General features: G+C 48.7%; 1 protein-coding gene across 1 annotated transcript in view; it reads left to right on the top strand.

The window, feature by feature from the left end:
• Window positions 1–15,438, top strand: part of TMEM181 (transmembrane protein 181) — a 49,395-nt gene that overhangs the window by 15,397 nt on the left and 18,560 nt on the right. Inside the window, exons 2-6 of the mRNA XM_065931058.1 lie at window positions 218–321; window positions 7,350–7,405; window positions 8,868–8,958; window positions 10,172–10,293; window positions 12,917–13,027. Of these exons, the coding sequence (XP_065787130.1) occupies window positions 218–321; window positions 7,350–7,405; window positions 8,868–8,958; window positions 10,172–10,293; window positions 12,917–13,027 (484 nt within the window). The remainder of the gene's footprint in view (window positions 1–217; window positions 322–7,349; window positions 7,406–8,867; window positions 8,959–10,171; window positions 10,294–12,916; window positions 13,028–15,438) is intronic.

Here is a 15,438-nt window from a genome sequence, read left to right as displayed (position 1 = left end):
CATGAGGGTGGGGTTTGCCTGGGGGCCCTGCAGCTCGGGTGGCAGGGACCCTCCCCCATGCCCTGCTGGGCCCAGAACACACCGAATGGCCCCCAGCCTGGCCGTGATCACTGAGGTTATCGGGACAGTTTGGTGAGCCAGGTCGCCTGGTCTAGGGCTCCCAGGTGGTGGGGGAGGCCCTCACCCTGCCACCCCTCACCCCGGCTTCTCCCCGCAGGCTGGCGCCCATGCGGCTCTACACGCTCTCCAAGCATCACTTCGTCCTGGTGTTCGTTGTCTTCTTCGTCTGCTTCGGCCTGACCGTCTTTGTTGGGATCAGAGGTGAGGAGCGGTTTTTTTTTTGGAACTATAATTGATTTATAACGTTGAGTGAGTTTCTGCTGTTCAGGAAAGTGATTTGGCTATGCATATATATATGTATTCTTTTTCATGTTCTTCTCCCTAATGGTTTATCACAAGACGTTGAATATAGTTCCACGTGCTATATAGTAGGACCTTGTTTGTCTATCCTGTGTGTTATAATTTGCCTCTGCTGACCCCAAACTTCCAACCCGACTCGCTCATGCCTCTCCTCCCCGCCTCGGCCACCTCAAGTCTGTTCTCTGTATCTGTGACTCTGTTTCTGTTTGTAAATGAGTTTGTGTCATGTTTTAGAGTCCACATAAAAGTGAAATTGTACGGTCTCTTTCTGATTTACTTCACTCAGTATGATTATCTCTAGGTCCATCCATGTAGCTGCACACGACATCATTTCGTTCTTTTTTGTGGCTGAGTAGTATTCAGTTGTAGATATGTACCACATCTTTATCCATTCATCTGTTGCTGCGCATTTAGGTTGTTTGCATGCCTGGCTATTGTAAATAGAGGTGTGTGTATCTTTTTGCATGATAGTTTTGTCCCAATATTAGCACAAGAGTGGGATTGCGCTGGGTCATATAGCAACTCTATATTTAGTCTTTTGAGAAACCTCTGTACTGTTCTCCATATGAATTTACATTCCCACCCACAGTGTAGGAGGGTTCCCTTTTCTCCACACCCTCTCCAGCATTACTTGTAGATGTTCTAATGCCGGCCATTCTAACCAGTGTGAAGTGGGACATCATTGTAGTTTTGATTTTCATTTGTCTAGTAATTAGCAATGTTGAGCACCTTTGCCTGGGCCTGTCAGCCATCTGTATGTCTTTTTTGGGCTTCCCTGTGGCTCAGATGGTAAAGAATCTGCCCACAATGCAGAATACCCAGGTTTGATCCTTGGGTCAGGAAGATCCCCTGGAGAAGGGAATGGCTACCCACTCCAGTATTCTTGCCTGGAGAATTCCATGGACAGAGGAGCCTGGCGGGCTACAGTCCATGGAATCGCAGAGAGTCAGACACGACTGAGTGACTTAGACCTTTTATGTCTTCTTTGGAGAAATGTCTGTTTAGATCTTCTGCCCATTTTTTGTTTGGATTGGTTTTTTTTTTTTAATTGAGTTGTATGAACTCCTTGTATATTTTGGAAATTAAGACCTTGTCAGTCAGGTAATTTGCAAATATTTTCTCTCAGTTCATAGGTTGTCTTTTCATTTTGTTTGCAGTTTCCTTTGTTATGCAAAAACTTGTAAGTTTGATTTGATCCCTTTTGTTTATTTTTGCTTTTGTTTCTAGTGCCTTGGGAGACTGACCTAAGAAAACATCACTACGATTTATGTCAGAGAATGTTTTTTTTTTCTTTTTTCTGTTTTTATTTAGTTATTTATTTATTTTGTCAGAGAATGTTTTGCTTATTCTCTTCTAGAAATTTTATGGTATCATGTCTTATATTTAAAATTTTAATTCATTTTGAGTTTATTTTTGTGTAGGATGTGAGGATGTGTTCCAACTTCACTGATTTATATGCAACTCTCCACTTTCCCAGCACCACTTGCTGAGGAGACTGTCCTTTCTCCATTGTATATTCATACTTGCCTCCCTTGTCAGAGGTCATTGACAGCAGGTGTCTGGGTTTATTTGTGGGCTCTTTACTCTGTTCCATTGATTCATATGTCTGTTTTTGTGTCAATACCACACTGTTTTGATTACTCTAATTTTATAGTATTGTCTGAAGTCTGGGAGGGTTATGCCTCCAGCTTTGTTCTTTTTCCTTGGGATTGCTTTGGCAGTTCTAGGTTTTTTATGGTTCTCTATAAATTTTAGGATTATTTGTTTTAGTTCCTTGAAAATTGTTACTGGTAATTTGATAGAGATAGCATTAAATCAGTAGATTGCTTTGATTAGTATGGCCATTTTGACAATATTTTTCCAATCTACAACCATAGGATATTTTTCCATTTCTTTAAATCATCTTCAGTTTCCTTTACCAATGTTTATAATTCTCAGTATACAAGTCTTTCACTTCCTTGGCCAAGTTTATTCCTAAGTATTTTATTTTTTTGATGTGATTTTAAAAGGGATTTTTTTTTAACTTTCCCTTTTTAATATTTCATTGATAATGTAAATAAATGCAACTTATTTCTGTATGTTAATCTTGTATCCTGCTACCTTGCTGAATTTGTTTATCAGTTCTATTAGTTTTTATGTGCAATCCTTAGGGTTTTCTATGTATAACATTATGTCATCTCTGTATAATGACATTTTACAATGACAGTTTTACCTCTTCTTTTCCAATTTGGAGAAGTTTTGTTTTTCTTGTCCAATTGCTGTTGCTAGGACTTCTAATCCAGTGTTGAATAGAAGTGGTAAGAGTGGGCATCCTTGTCTTGTTCCAAATTTTAGCAGGAAGGCTTTCTGTGTTTTACCATTGAGTTTTATGTTGACTGTGGGTTTATCATAAATAGCTTTTATTATGTTGAGGTAGGTTCCCTCTTTACCCACTTTGATGAGTTTTTATCATGAGTAGATGAGTTTTATCAAATGCTTTTTCCACATCTGTTGAGATGATCATGTGGATTTTATCTTTTGTTGATATGATGTTATCACATTGTGTGTGTTGAACCATTTTTGTGATGCTAGGATGAATCCCAATTGGTCATGGAGTATGAGCTTTTTTTTTATGCTGTTGGATTTGGTTTGTTAATATTTTTTTGAGAATTTTTCTGTCTATATTCATCAAACATACTGGCCTGTAATTTTCTTTTTTGATAGTTTCTTTGTCTGGTTTTGGTATCAGGATGATGGTGTCTTCATAGAGTAAATTTGGGAATGTTCCCTGAGATGAGGAGCAGTTTTTGACCTTCTTAGCATTTACAGTTACCTTGGTGCAGTGCCATTCAGCTCAGCTTAGCTGTACCCACTTGCTCTCAGCCCCTGATGACCCCATCACGGAGGGTGATGCACAGAGGGGTGACCCTGGTCTTGCCCTTCACAGCAGCCAAGGCCTATGCTCAGCTTGGCAGCACTGGGCAGCCTTGCCCATGTTCTGTGTGTTGGAAGAGTCTGTTGTGCTCCAGAACCTGCCCTGGGCATTGGGGAATCCAGAACATGCTGTGTGATGGAGGGGACGGGCCATGTAACCGGTTCCAGTGCAGCAGATTCTGGAGGAGGGGTGAGAGTGGTGAGCATGGGACAGAGGTAACCATGGAGGCGGGGGGGGGGGGGGGGGGGCAGTATGCAGGCTCTGACAGTTGCTGGGTTTATCTATTCAATTTATGGATTCCAGAACTGGGAGATTAACTGTAGGATGGGTTTGGGGACCCGCTGGGCCCACTGTGACGCATACCTGAGCTGAAACCCCGTTGATCACCTGGCCTCATAGGTCCCTACTCTGGTGGACCGCAGTGGAGTTTTGAGCCTCTTAAAATCAGCATCAGTTCAGAGCCAGTGTCCAGCAGTTCCCCAAAGTAATCATCTGGTTTTCTTCAGTGCACTTGTCCTGGTGGAAGACCAGTCATTCTCTCCTCTGGGAGAATGACTGACAGTGCAAGTGTTTGGCAGTGTACCAGGGTGCTTTCGTAAGGGGACCCAACCTTCCCTTTGTTCAAGGGCCTTTGGGTCTGCAAACTGGCTCGTATTTGGAAACTACTGATGGGTTATGGCTCTCTATTTTTATGACATATGTTAGACTTTCGTACACTTGACTTGAACTTTCCTGCTTATGCAGATCAAGTAAGGATTTGTTAGGCTTCCTGTGTATTTCACGTCTGGGACCACCATGATCCGTTAGCTAACGCCGTAGGTCTGTGGGAATCAGATTGTCTGACTGCCGTGATTCTGCCGTCCATCACGGTGAGCACGCCCACCATGCCTTTGGCAGTTGGTGTCACCTCGTGGCCCCTGCCGCCCCTGGGATCCAGCTCCTGCCCCTGCATCTTGTTTCCCAGCTTGGGGGCCGTAGTTCCCATGGTAAGGCCCGGCCTGCAGAGCAGGACAATCATAGAGCACGTGAAGGATGCTCGGGGCTCCCCTCACAAATACATTTCTCACAGCAGTAGTGAAAGGCGTGTCTTCTGGACTCTCCCAGTAGGTCTTAAATGACAAATCCACCCTAGCAGTCCCACTCCCTAAGTCTGTGACCCCCCCACCCCATACACTAAACCTGGGCAGGTACAGCATCTCTGATTCATTCACTGGAACCACCTTAGGGTCTTTGTTTTAGCCAACCATCCAGCCAAACCCCGGGAGCCCTTTCTGTCTCCCTGAGCTACAGCTTTTCAGTGCAGAATCTCTGCTTGGTGAACCCGTATCCTTCTGATGGGCCTGAGAGGGCTTCACGTTCCTTCCACCATCATCACACACCGTGTTCCCTGGGTTTCTGTCTGCATAAATCAGGAGGCTCAGGTCGTTCTTCAGGCATGTAGCATGCATCCTCACGGGTCCTGTGCTTCCCCTCTGGGGCCTGCTGGGATGTGAGCCTAGTTACAGGTCTAGAGCTGAAGAGGGTGGATCATGCGGAGAAGCCTTGTGGTCCTGCGCTGCCTCTGAGGAGCCGTCCCTGATTGCTTAGGTGGGGCAAGGCTGGTCTGTCATGAGTAGCGGGAAGGCCCCTTCCAAGGGGAGTGGGGAGAGCGTCTCACTGGGAAAGGACTTGTGGGAATTTAGTGTGCCCAGCTTCATCAGGACCCCCCCCGCGTGTCCCCGGAACAAGCTCCTGTTCGCTCCCGGTCAGCGCGGTCACTTCAGCAGCGTGGCTCCCTGCGAGGCTGGACGCTCAGCTGGGTTGTAATTCAGCCAGTCGCAGGAGGAGATTCCGGTGTGATCTTCAGAAGTCTCAGCCCTGTGGCCGTAGGAAGTAAGGGTCTCCATCGGGGCCCACACAGGCACTTTCAAATCACGTGTGCGGCGCTTGAGCTGAGAATTCAAGTCCCTGAGCTCTTCCTTGCCTCTCGCCACCTTGTCCAGTGACATTAGGAGCAGCCTGCCATCCGCATTATGTAAGTTTTCCAAGAATGTTCTGAAGTATCCCTAAACAGAGTCGCTTAACTCCTTGCTCCTTGTAGTAAATGGTTGATTAGGAGTATCTAATGAAAATACTTTGCATATGTTCCTGAACCATCAGTGCTCATTTTACTACGGGACATATAGTCGTTAGGATCTTTAATCAGATTAGAGAATCACTTCCAGAACCCCCAGAGCCAGTGTAGAAAACTCACCCTTCCCCCACTGATCCTACAGTACCATTCTCGGTACCAGAATCTGTGTGAGTCAGGGTTCCCCAGAGAAACTGAACCGATGGGAGCTGCAGACGGCGGGGGGGAGATGAGAGAGGATACTTTATCATGAGGCCTCGGCTCTCGTGACTGTGGGGGCGGAGAGCTTCCACAGTGGGCAGTCGGCAAGCTGGAGGCCCAGGAGAGCTGACAATGCAGTTCCTGTGTCTGAAGAGGGGTGAGGACTCGTGTTACCAGCTTGAGGACAGAGGAGAAGAGAGCGAATCCTCCCTGACTCTGCTTCTGCTGTGTCTGGGCCTTCACCGATTTGGACAAGGCCCACCCATACTGGGAGGGGGGCCCGCTTTACTTAGCCTGCTGATTCAGAAGGTGGTCTCATCCAGAAACGCCCTCACAGACACACCCCAAGTAATGTTTCACCAGGTATCTGGGCACCATGGACCCAGCCGAGTGGAAATACAAAATCGCCATCACAAGCCCTCTGCTCCCAGTGACTCTCTATTGATGCATGCACTCAGTCACTCATGTTCAACTCGTAGCGATCCCATGGGCCAGAGTCCACCAGGCTCCTCTGTCCATAGAATTTTCCGGGCAGGAATACTGCAGTGGGTTGCCAGTTGCTTCTCCAGGAGGTCTTCCTGATACAAGGATCAAACCTCTGTCTCTTGCGTCTCCTGCATTGGCAGGCAGGTTCTGTACCACTAGCGCCAAAGAAACTTTCTAGAATGAGGCCATCAGGACTTCAGAGTTAGGAGCGTCTGAGGAGCCATTGGGCTTTGCAGATGAGGGAATGAGATTCAGAGAGTCTTTAGCTGAGACTCAAGTCGAGACCTCCTGACTCCCAGTTCTTAACCCTTCCTGAGAGACAGACTGCCCTACTTCCTGGGGCAGGAGCGCACTCGGATTGTGAGTCGGTTTGAAATGAGCCTGTCTGTGGAGCCCAGCCTCCTTCCTGTCTCGCTCAGCCTGCGTGGACACACCCCACAGGAGTGCTCCTGCCCTGGTTGAGTTCTTAACTCGGGCATCTCCGGCTCCAAGCAGAGGGTGGTTGGCAGCAGGCTGGGCGTGGCCACAGGACGGCCCGGAACACCAGCAGGCTGCCAGGGGTTTGCTACAGCACAAATCCGGTTCTGAATGGGATCAGGTTCACAGGGTTTCCTTTGACGACTTCTTTTAAGGCCAAAAACCTCTGAAACATCACGGCGTAAGATTCTTTGAAGCTTGATTCTCTGTTATTTCGGTAAAAGCCTTGAGACTATATTAGTATATATCATGCCTTCTTAAAATCCTCAATATTTTTGGAAGACTAGATTAATTGGGTGAATGGATCAAGGTGTATGATTTTTTAGCAGAAGTCTTTACACAAAGTATGTACACGATATCTGTGTCATTGGTGCTGTCTTAAATCCACACACTGCAGAGAGAGCCTTCCCAGAGAGCAGGGGAGGGGGAGAGGGGAACTGCACACAGAATCCCGTGGAAGTCGTGTGTGTCATGGGGTGTCACGTTCTGTTCGCCTGAGTTGGGAGGTCATTGTGTGCAGCAAAGTAGATGTTGTATGTCTGTGTTCATGTTTATATATTTTACATACATAGGTATGTGTATTCGTGTATATATGTGTGTGTGTATAAAGCCTCCAAAGACAGACCAGGAAAAAGACTACCTCTGTATAATATATGAAACTTTCTTGGCATTTGAAAAACATCAATAGATGAATTATCAATATAGTTATAACCTGCTTTTTCTTTCTCTGTTACGCTTTAGGGCCCAAAGTGATCCAGACTTCTGCAGCTAATTTTTCACTAAATAATAGCAAAAAGGTAAGATTGGGTCTAAGTGGCAGCTGGTGGGCCCTGTAAATTTCTGGGTCACTAAGAAATGGTCCTACTTAGAGGACCATTAAAATCAACCTCCCCCTTGCCCTGCCACTTGCTTCTCAGGCAATACATATTTCTTACTCCACCTTCAGCTGCTGGCCTCTGGGTCCTAATTTGCTAAAATTATCTTTTCTGCTGTAATTGTGGCCTCAGTGCTGAGAAAGGATGGTGGTATTACCTCTAAGGGAGCAGCAGTTCATTTCCAATGGCTGGTTAGCTCATCCTGATTGCTCCCGTGTGGAAATCTTTTTTTTTTTTTTTTTTTAATCTTTATTGGAATTTTCTTCATACTTTTCATTCAAATATCCTTCAGTTCAGTTCAGTCGCTCAGTCATATCCAACTCTTTGCGAGCCCATGGACTGCAGCACTCCAGCCTTCCCCGTCCATCACCAACTCCCAGAGCTTGCTCAAACTCATGTCCATTGAGTCGGTGATGCCATCCAACCATCTCACCCTCTGTTGTCCCCTACTCCACCTGCCTTTAGTCTTTTCCATCATCCAGGTCTTTTCCAGTGAGTCAGCTCTTTGCTGAGGAGCCAAAGTATTGGAGCTTCAGCTGTAGCACCTGTCCTTCCAATGAATATTCAGGGTTGATTTTCTCTAGGATTGACTGGTTTGATCTCCTTGCAGTCCAAGGGACTCTCAAGAGTCTTCTCCAGCACCACAGTTCGAAAGCATCAATTCTTCGGCGCTCAGCCTTCCTTATGGTCCAACTCTCACATCCATACACAACTGCTGGAAAAACCATAGCTTTGACTAGGTGGACCTTTGTAGACGAAGTGATGTCTCTGCTTTTTAATATGTTGTCTACGTTTATCATAGCTTTTCTTCCAAGGAGCAAGTGTCTTTTAATTTCATGGCTGCAGTCACCATCTGCAGTGATTTTGGAGCCCAAGAAAATAAAATTGCTCACTGTTTGGCAATATGGTCCCCTCTAATTTTTCTGCCCAGGGCCATTAAATCTGAAAATAACAGACGTCAGTGACACACCTGGCATATTGGTACTAAAAAAAAAATGATTCTTGTGAATATGAAAATATTCATTGGTATCCATTATTTTATTATTTGTATCATCCTATGCATTTTAATCTTTTTTTTTCTTCTCCAAGGAGGCCTTTTCTTATTATTTAAGTAGGTCTATTACTTAATAGGGGGTAGAAACCACCTGCTTAAAAGTTGTCGTGAGAGTCCGAAGTGAATTGCAGAAGAAAGTTAGTCCTTCCTTTTTCTGGAAGGCAGAATTTCACTTATATTGTCTAAAGGAAAAACTACATGTTTCTGTTTCCAGAGCTAACATTCCAACCTTTTGTGCAAATTTGAATGTTGTATATTAAGATGAAGCATTTGGAGACTCAGCTGAAAAAGTCACCTGGATTATTTGACTTTTCTTTCTTTCTGCCTCAGCTAAAGCCAATTCAAATATTTTCCAAACCACTGTCTACATATAATCAGCAGCTATGGCTGACGTGTGTTGTCGAGTTGGATCAATCAAAAGGTATGAAGCCTGACACTTTAGAATGATTTTTTTTAAAAGGTTCAAAGAACTTTAAAATCTTCTAGCAACTGCTCAAAGATGAATTATAATGATGGTGATTATTCTTTCTAATACCAGCAAGTTGGAAACCACCTAAATGTCCTCCAGGGCAAGTGACGGTGCCTCCCTCAGGAAGCTCCAGGAGGCCCTCAGGGCTACTGGTCATGCTCCGGGTGCCAGGTCTCACCCAGGGCTGCTGGGCAGCCTGGCTCAAAGCCTGCATGCTGTAGGTGCTCCAGCGGCAGCCTCCTCCCGGGGCTTCGGGGGAGAGAACTAGGTCCTGGTGCTCTAGGGGCACCAAGTGTCTCCCAGGGACACTTGACCGTGTCTGGGGACACCATGACATTATGGCTGTCACAGCTGGGAGGCAGGGGCTGTTAGCAGAGGGTGGAGACCAGAGATGCTGCTCCACATCCTGCAACCACAGGACTAACTGCCCACAGTGAAGGATTAGCTGGCCTCAAAACACCTGTGGTGCAAAGGCGGAGAAATCCGGTCCGAAGCACCCAGCATCTGCGGTGACCTCACTGTGTCCACCCAGGGCAGCTCCCCGAGAACCGAAAGGACACGCCACCTCGTTCTCTACGTGCTGTGATTCAGAGAGGTGCTTAGGTTGAAAGAGTTGGAAAGATAACCCAATGACTGCAGTAGATTAAGTGGGAAAAAAATGCATAGTATAAACATAGTGTAACATTTTAAAAAGCATTAAAAAATCCGATAGCACTCCACATTTGTGTGTCTAGAAGACAGTCTGGAAGCATGGACCCAAACATGAAATCATAGTTTCTCTGGTGGTAGGATTATACATTTAATACTTTATGTATATCTTTGTATTTGTGTTCCTAGATGTTTTTTTAACAATGAGCATATGATCAGAAAAATAAGAGATTATATAACCAGAAAAATAAGAAACTTATTTTTATCTTGGTATGAAGTTAGATTAAAACATATATGGGAAAATAAAAAATAGATCTTTAATCAGCCATGAAATAACTTGGCCTTTTGTGAGATGGAAGATGGCGGTGGGTCCGAGGGCTCGCCTTTGCTGGCGGGTGTCAGCTTTGCCGACTCGCAGAGGGACCTCCCTGGGCTGACACACAGCCAGCCCGGCGGGCGCGTCTGCTGGAGTGACCGCCCCTCGTGAACTCTAACACTGGGATTCTTCCTTCTGTAGAAACATCTATTCAGACAACCTTCACCATGACTGTTAAGGTTGATGGTGTAGCTCAGGACGGGACCACCAAGTTCATCCATAACAAAGTTCACAATCGGACGCGGACACTCACGTGTGCAGAGGTGAGTCCATGGCATCATCTTGCTGCATTCCTGCAGGTGGAGCTACTTACTTAGGTAAGGAAACTAAGTCACACCAGTGATGGCATGGAAGACCCATCCAACCCATGCACCAAGACCTTATGAGTTCTGAGAAATGCACACACGTGTGTACACAATACACACACGCGTGCACACAGCCTGGTGCCTGATTGTACTGTGTCACTGCCTGTCTGGCATGGCTGCCTGCCTCACATGAGGGTGGTCTGCCACTGTCCGTGGTCTGTCTGAATCACTCGGGCCTTGGGTTGTCTGCAGCTGTGGGATGCACGTCCCGACCCACGTGGGCCACCGGGAGCCAGGCCTCGCCGGGAGCGGCCCGCCTTTGTTGAGCATCCGCCCCAGGTGCAGCGTGTGGCTCCGGGTGGGAGGGGGAGGGCCCATAGCCGGAAAGGAGCCCTCACCGTGGGGCACCGTGTTCCGTCGAGACACGAAGAGTGGGAAGCAGGTCCTGCCGCGGTACGGAGGCCCTGTCGGAACCTGACAGGTCGAGGCGGGGCGTGGACAACACGGGGAGCCCCACAGAGGTCGCGTCTGGTTGTAGCATCAGGAAGCGGCCCCGTGGCGGTGCCGTCCACATGGTCTCACTCCGTTCCTGGAGCAGGCTCACACATGGGAACTGGCATGAGAGCCCCCTTCTGTAGAAGGAGGAACCGAGGCCTAGAGCCGGCGGGACCCTGGCCCAGGACGACACAGGTAGCGAGTGAGCGGCAGCGCCGGGCCTTCAGCCCAGGTGCTTTTGTTCCGAAGCTCGTGCCCTTGGCATCCACGCACACCTCCCGGTAGTAACGTGGGAGGCTGGGGAGCCTTTCCCAGTGAGAAGGCGTTCAGACGGGAGGGGTCCTGTCTGAGGCTAGCCGCTGGCTCCGGCCCTTCTGCGTCGATGTCTGCTGGACAGTCCTGAGATGGGTCAGAACCGGCGCCCGAGTGGGCTGGGCCCCCTGGAGGCCAAGCTGATGATGCGCCCTGCCCCGTGTACTCGAGGCAGAGTCTGCTGCTCAGCTGAGCCCGGGCCCTGCCCTGGGTCCCCTGGGGAGGCCTGTGGAGCCAGCCTTCCTCCTTCTCCATTCGTCCCCTGTGTTAGCGGGGACAGTGGGCCAGTTTCTGAATTGTCTCTTCCTCATCTGTAAAGCTGGGGGGCCATGCCTTCCCTGGGGGTTGGCAGAGAGCAGTGAGGATGGAGGTGGGCGAGGAAGTGAGAGCTGGTGCTGTGAGTGCTGGTGTGAGAGCCCGAGTCCCCCCGCCCCCCGCCATGCTGGATAGACAGGAGGGATGGTGGGTGTGGGAGCCGCGAGGACCACCGGCCCAGCAGCCGCCTTCTCCACCCTGCGGATACCACGCACCTCCTCTCCTCTGCCTCCTCTCCTGCCCCCAGGGCAGCTCCCCGCCCCACCCGCTTCTTCAGGAAGTTTTGGGCTCGGGAAGCCTTGCTCACCAGCAGGTGACTCAGCCCCAGTCAGAGCCGTGGCTCTAGTAGGCACCACAGGGTGGCCTGCGTGTTCCTCATGGCCCGGGCTGGCTTGGCCTCTGAGTCCACATCCACATCCGCAGGGGAGACCCGAGCAGGCCCGTTCTTGATCCTAGAGGATGAAAGCTTGGGGCTTGGCCGGTCTGTGGGTACACATGCCACACCACGGAGACCGCAGCGGCTCTGCGTGGGAGCCACAGGCCAGGGGAGAAAAGGGAAACGTGTAATCCGTCCCGTGCATCCTACAGAGACTGCAGAGATGGGCCACAGAGGAAGGAAGGTCAGGCGGAGGGCTCTGAGGAGTCGTGTCCTCACTGGCGTGCCTCCTGCACTAGTGTATTTGTGAAAATGTGAGTTCATGTTGCATTAACTAACCTTTTCATTCAGGTGACATATTATCATTCAAGTTTACGAAAGTATGGTTGATTTAGAGTGTTGTGTTAACTTCTGCTGTACAGTAAAGTGATTCAGCTGTACATATGTGTATCCTTTTTTGTATTCTTCCCCATTATAGTTTATCATAGGTTATTGATTATAATTCCCTGTGCCACACAGCAGGGCTTTGTTGTTGATCCATCCAATATATAATAGTGACCTCCTGGACTGTAGCCCACCAGGCTCCTCTGTCCTTGGGATTCTCCAGGCAAGAATACTGGAGTGGGTGGCCGTTTCCTTCTTCAGGGGAATCTTTCCGACCCAGGGATTAAACCCGAGTCTCCTGCATTGTAGGCAGATTCTTTACATCTAAGCCACCAGGGAAGCCCGAATAACATTCCTTCTACCAATCCCAGGCTCCCAGTCCAGCTCTCTCATGCCTCTCCTGCCCGTCAGCAACCAGAAATCTATTCTCAAGGTGACGTGTTATTTTGAATCCTATGAAGTAGAAAGGTTCTAATGATTGTAAATCATGCGTTATTTGTTTCTAAATATGTCCATTTGGTTCTTCCTTTCTAAGAACTTCTCTTGGCTGGCATCTGAGTTCCCCTGGGCTCCTGGCGAGCTCCCTGGAGATGCTCACTGCTGATCCTCTGCGGTTGGAATGGGTCACTTCACGAGTCAGTTGGGGGAGAATGAGTCTTGCTCGCTTTAAGGACACAGATCTTGCTTGTGCATTTGCAGAAATGTGCAGAAATCATCGTGGCTCACCTCAGCTACCTGAATTACACTAAGTATACAGTGACTGTGGGATTCGAACACCTGAAGCGGCCCATCAAGGAAATGAACTTTACCGTAAGTACACCAGCTGACCACCGAGTTTCCATGGCTCATTTGCGTAGCTCCCATTCTCTGTGGGATGACCGAAATAAACCACAGCATCGAAATCGTGTTATTTTTGGATGGTGTAAGACACGTACAATTCTAAAAACTATAGAAAAACCAGTTTATTAAGTATACGTGGAGTGAAGAATAGCGTAAAGAATCAGCGTGGAGTTGGAAGACTGTGGTGTCATGAGACTTAAGAGCGAGAATAGCCTTGCAGTTGGCAGGTACTGGGGGTGCCCTCTGGGGAAGGCGGGGCCCCCTCCTCCAGGCCTGAGTGGACTTAGACTCAGCTGACCTCTTGGTGGGGGGGGTGGTTTCCTGCTCTCAGTTGTGACCCAAATCCCACAGCTCTGATGGTTGTGTGTGCTGAGTCACTCAGTCGTGCCCGACTCTCCGTGACCCTATGGACTGTAGCCCACCAGGCTCCTCTGTCCATGGGATTCTCCAGGCAAGAATACTACAGCGGGTTGCCATGCCCTCCTCCAGAGGGTCTTCCTGACCCAGGGATCAAACCCCTGTTTCTTATGTCTCCTGCACTGGCAGACAGGTTCTTTACCACTAGCTCCACCTGGGAAGCTCTGATGGTTAGACTTCCCTGTCTCACATCCAGCTGAGATGAGCCTCCTTGTCGCCTCCACTTGTTGGGAGTCAGAATAATCAGCATGGTGACCGAGAATGCAGGTTTTAGACCAGGTAGCAGAAGTGGGTTCAGATCCCAGAGCCACCGTTACTTCTGCCTTTTGTTTCCTCGTCTTAACAGCTACTTCTTAACAGCCGTGACTGTTGAATGAAGGTGCCAGTGGGTTCCTTTCTCGAATCGCTCTGTTCTATGATGTATTCATGCAACACAGTGATTCACACGACAAAACGCAGCCTGGGAGCGGTTGGCCCCTGCTTCCCTTCCCCCAGCCGCGGCAGTCACCCGTCTGCCGTCTGTCTGTAGGGATTGCCTATTGTGGACGTTTCATACAAGCAGAATCATGCCCTTCATGCTCTCCAGCGAACGACTTTCTTCACTGAGCTGTGGTTTCTAGAGTTCCTCCGCGCTTTGCTGGCGTCGGCTCTTCGCTCCTCTTTTGCCGGATACTGTTTCTCTGTGTGTGGCCCGCCTCTTGTGTACCCAGGCATCGGTGCACGGGTGTTCAGGCTGTTTCTGTCCTTCAGCTGCTAGGAAGAACACTGCTGCGAGGATGTGCAGGGAAAGTGAAGTTGCTCAGTCGTGTCCAGCTCTTTGTGGCCCCATGGACTATACAGTCCATGGAATTCTCGAGGCCAGAATACCGGTGTGGGTAGCCTTTCCCTTCTCCAGCAAATCGTCCCAACCCAGGGATCGAACCCAGGTTTCCTGCGTTGCAGGCGGATTCTTTACCAGCTGAGCCATAGGGGAAACCCGAGAGTACTTACAGACAGGTTTTTATTTGGATGAGCGGGTCCCCTTCACTGAGAGGCTGAGGGGTGTGGGCGCCTCCTGCGCCCTTAGGTACCTTCCCGCCTCTGCGGATCCCCCGTTTCCTGGAGGCGTCTGGACGTTGGCTGGGCTTGGAGCCGTGCCCAGCGCCTGCTCGTTTTGTGAGCTGACAGATGGCGGCCGCGGTCACAGTCACACTACTTTTGTTCCTATCCTGTCTCTGGGCCACCCAAAGCGGGTTTGTTCTTTGTCTGCCAGTATGCGCTGCAGGTGTTTGAAGATGGCTGTCTCATCCCCTCCGAGGATCTTTCTTTTCTTCCCTTATGGATCCCTCAGATTCCGGGTTTTCTCCCCATGGCCCCAGATCAGCCTAGTCTCCTTTGTTCCAGCCTCTCTGGTTGGTTTCTGACAGTTCCGATGCTGCTCAGACATTACACTCTGCTCCTGAATTTCTTCTCAGTGTTCTTTCTGCCCCAGCCTCTCCTGATCTTTGAGTTCAAATCTGGACTCTGTTCTTTGTTGTGTGACTGATTTCCTCGAACTTTGTCCCCAGAAAATCCAATCAGCGTTTCTGCCTGCGTTATGGAGTTCACGAGGCAGAAGTTGAACTCAGATAGGGCCTCAGACCGATGTCTGAGCTCAGGTGCCCTTTGCTCTCGTCCTGTGATAACATCTGTGCTTTAGACCTTGCTGTCTGCATCCTTCTGATTCAAGAATGTGGAAAGAAGGGATCTCTCCTTTCCGTCGTCTTTGTCTGAACATCACCCTCTTAAGAGCCTTTTAACAAAGTGCTCAGCCGTGCTCCCCCTCGGGGTTTACCTCACCCAACCCTGTCATTTGGGTTTGGGTCACTGTTTGGTTTGTCTTTGATTGTGATTCTCTCCTTTTAACTTTTGTACCTGTTTACATTTACTCTTAAGCAATCATCGCAGTAGCTGTTTTATTTTGGATTTATAATAGCTGCTCTTAT

The sequence above is a fragment of the Muntiacus reevesi genome, chromosome 3, assembly GCF_963930625.1.
Source record: "Muntiacus reevesi chromosome 3, mMunRee1.1, whole genome shotgun sequence".
NCBI classification, from domain to species: domain Eukaryota; kingdom Metazoa; phylum Chordata; class Mammalia; order Artiodactyla; family Cervidae; genus Muntiacus; species Muntiacus reevesi.
This window is presented reverse-complemented; position numbering and strand designations above follow the sequence as displayed.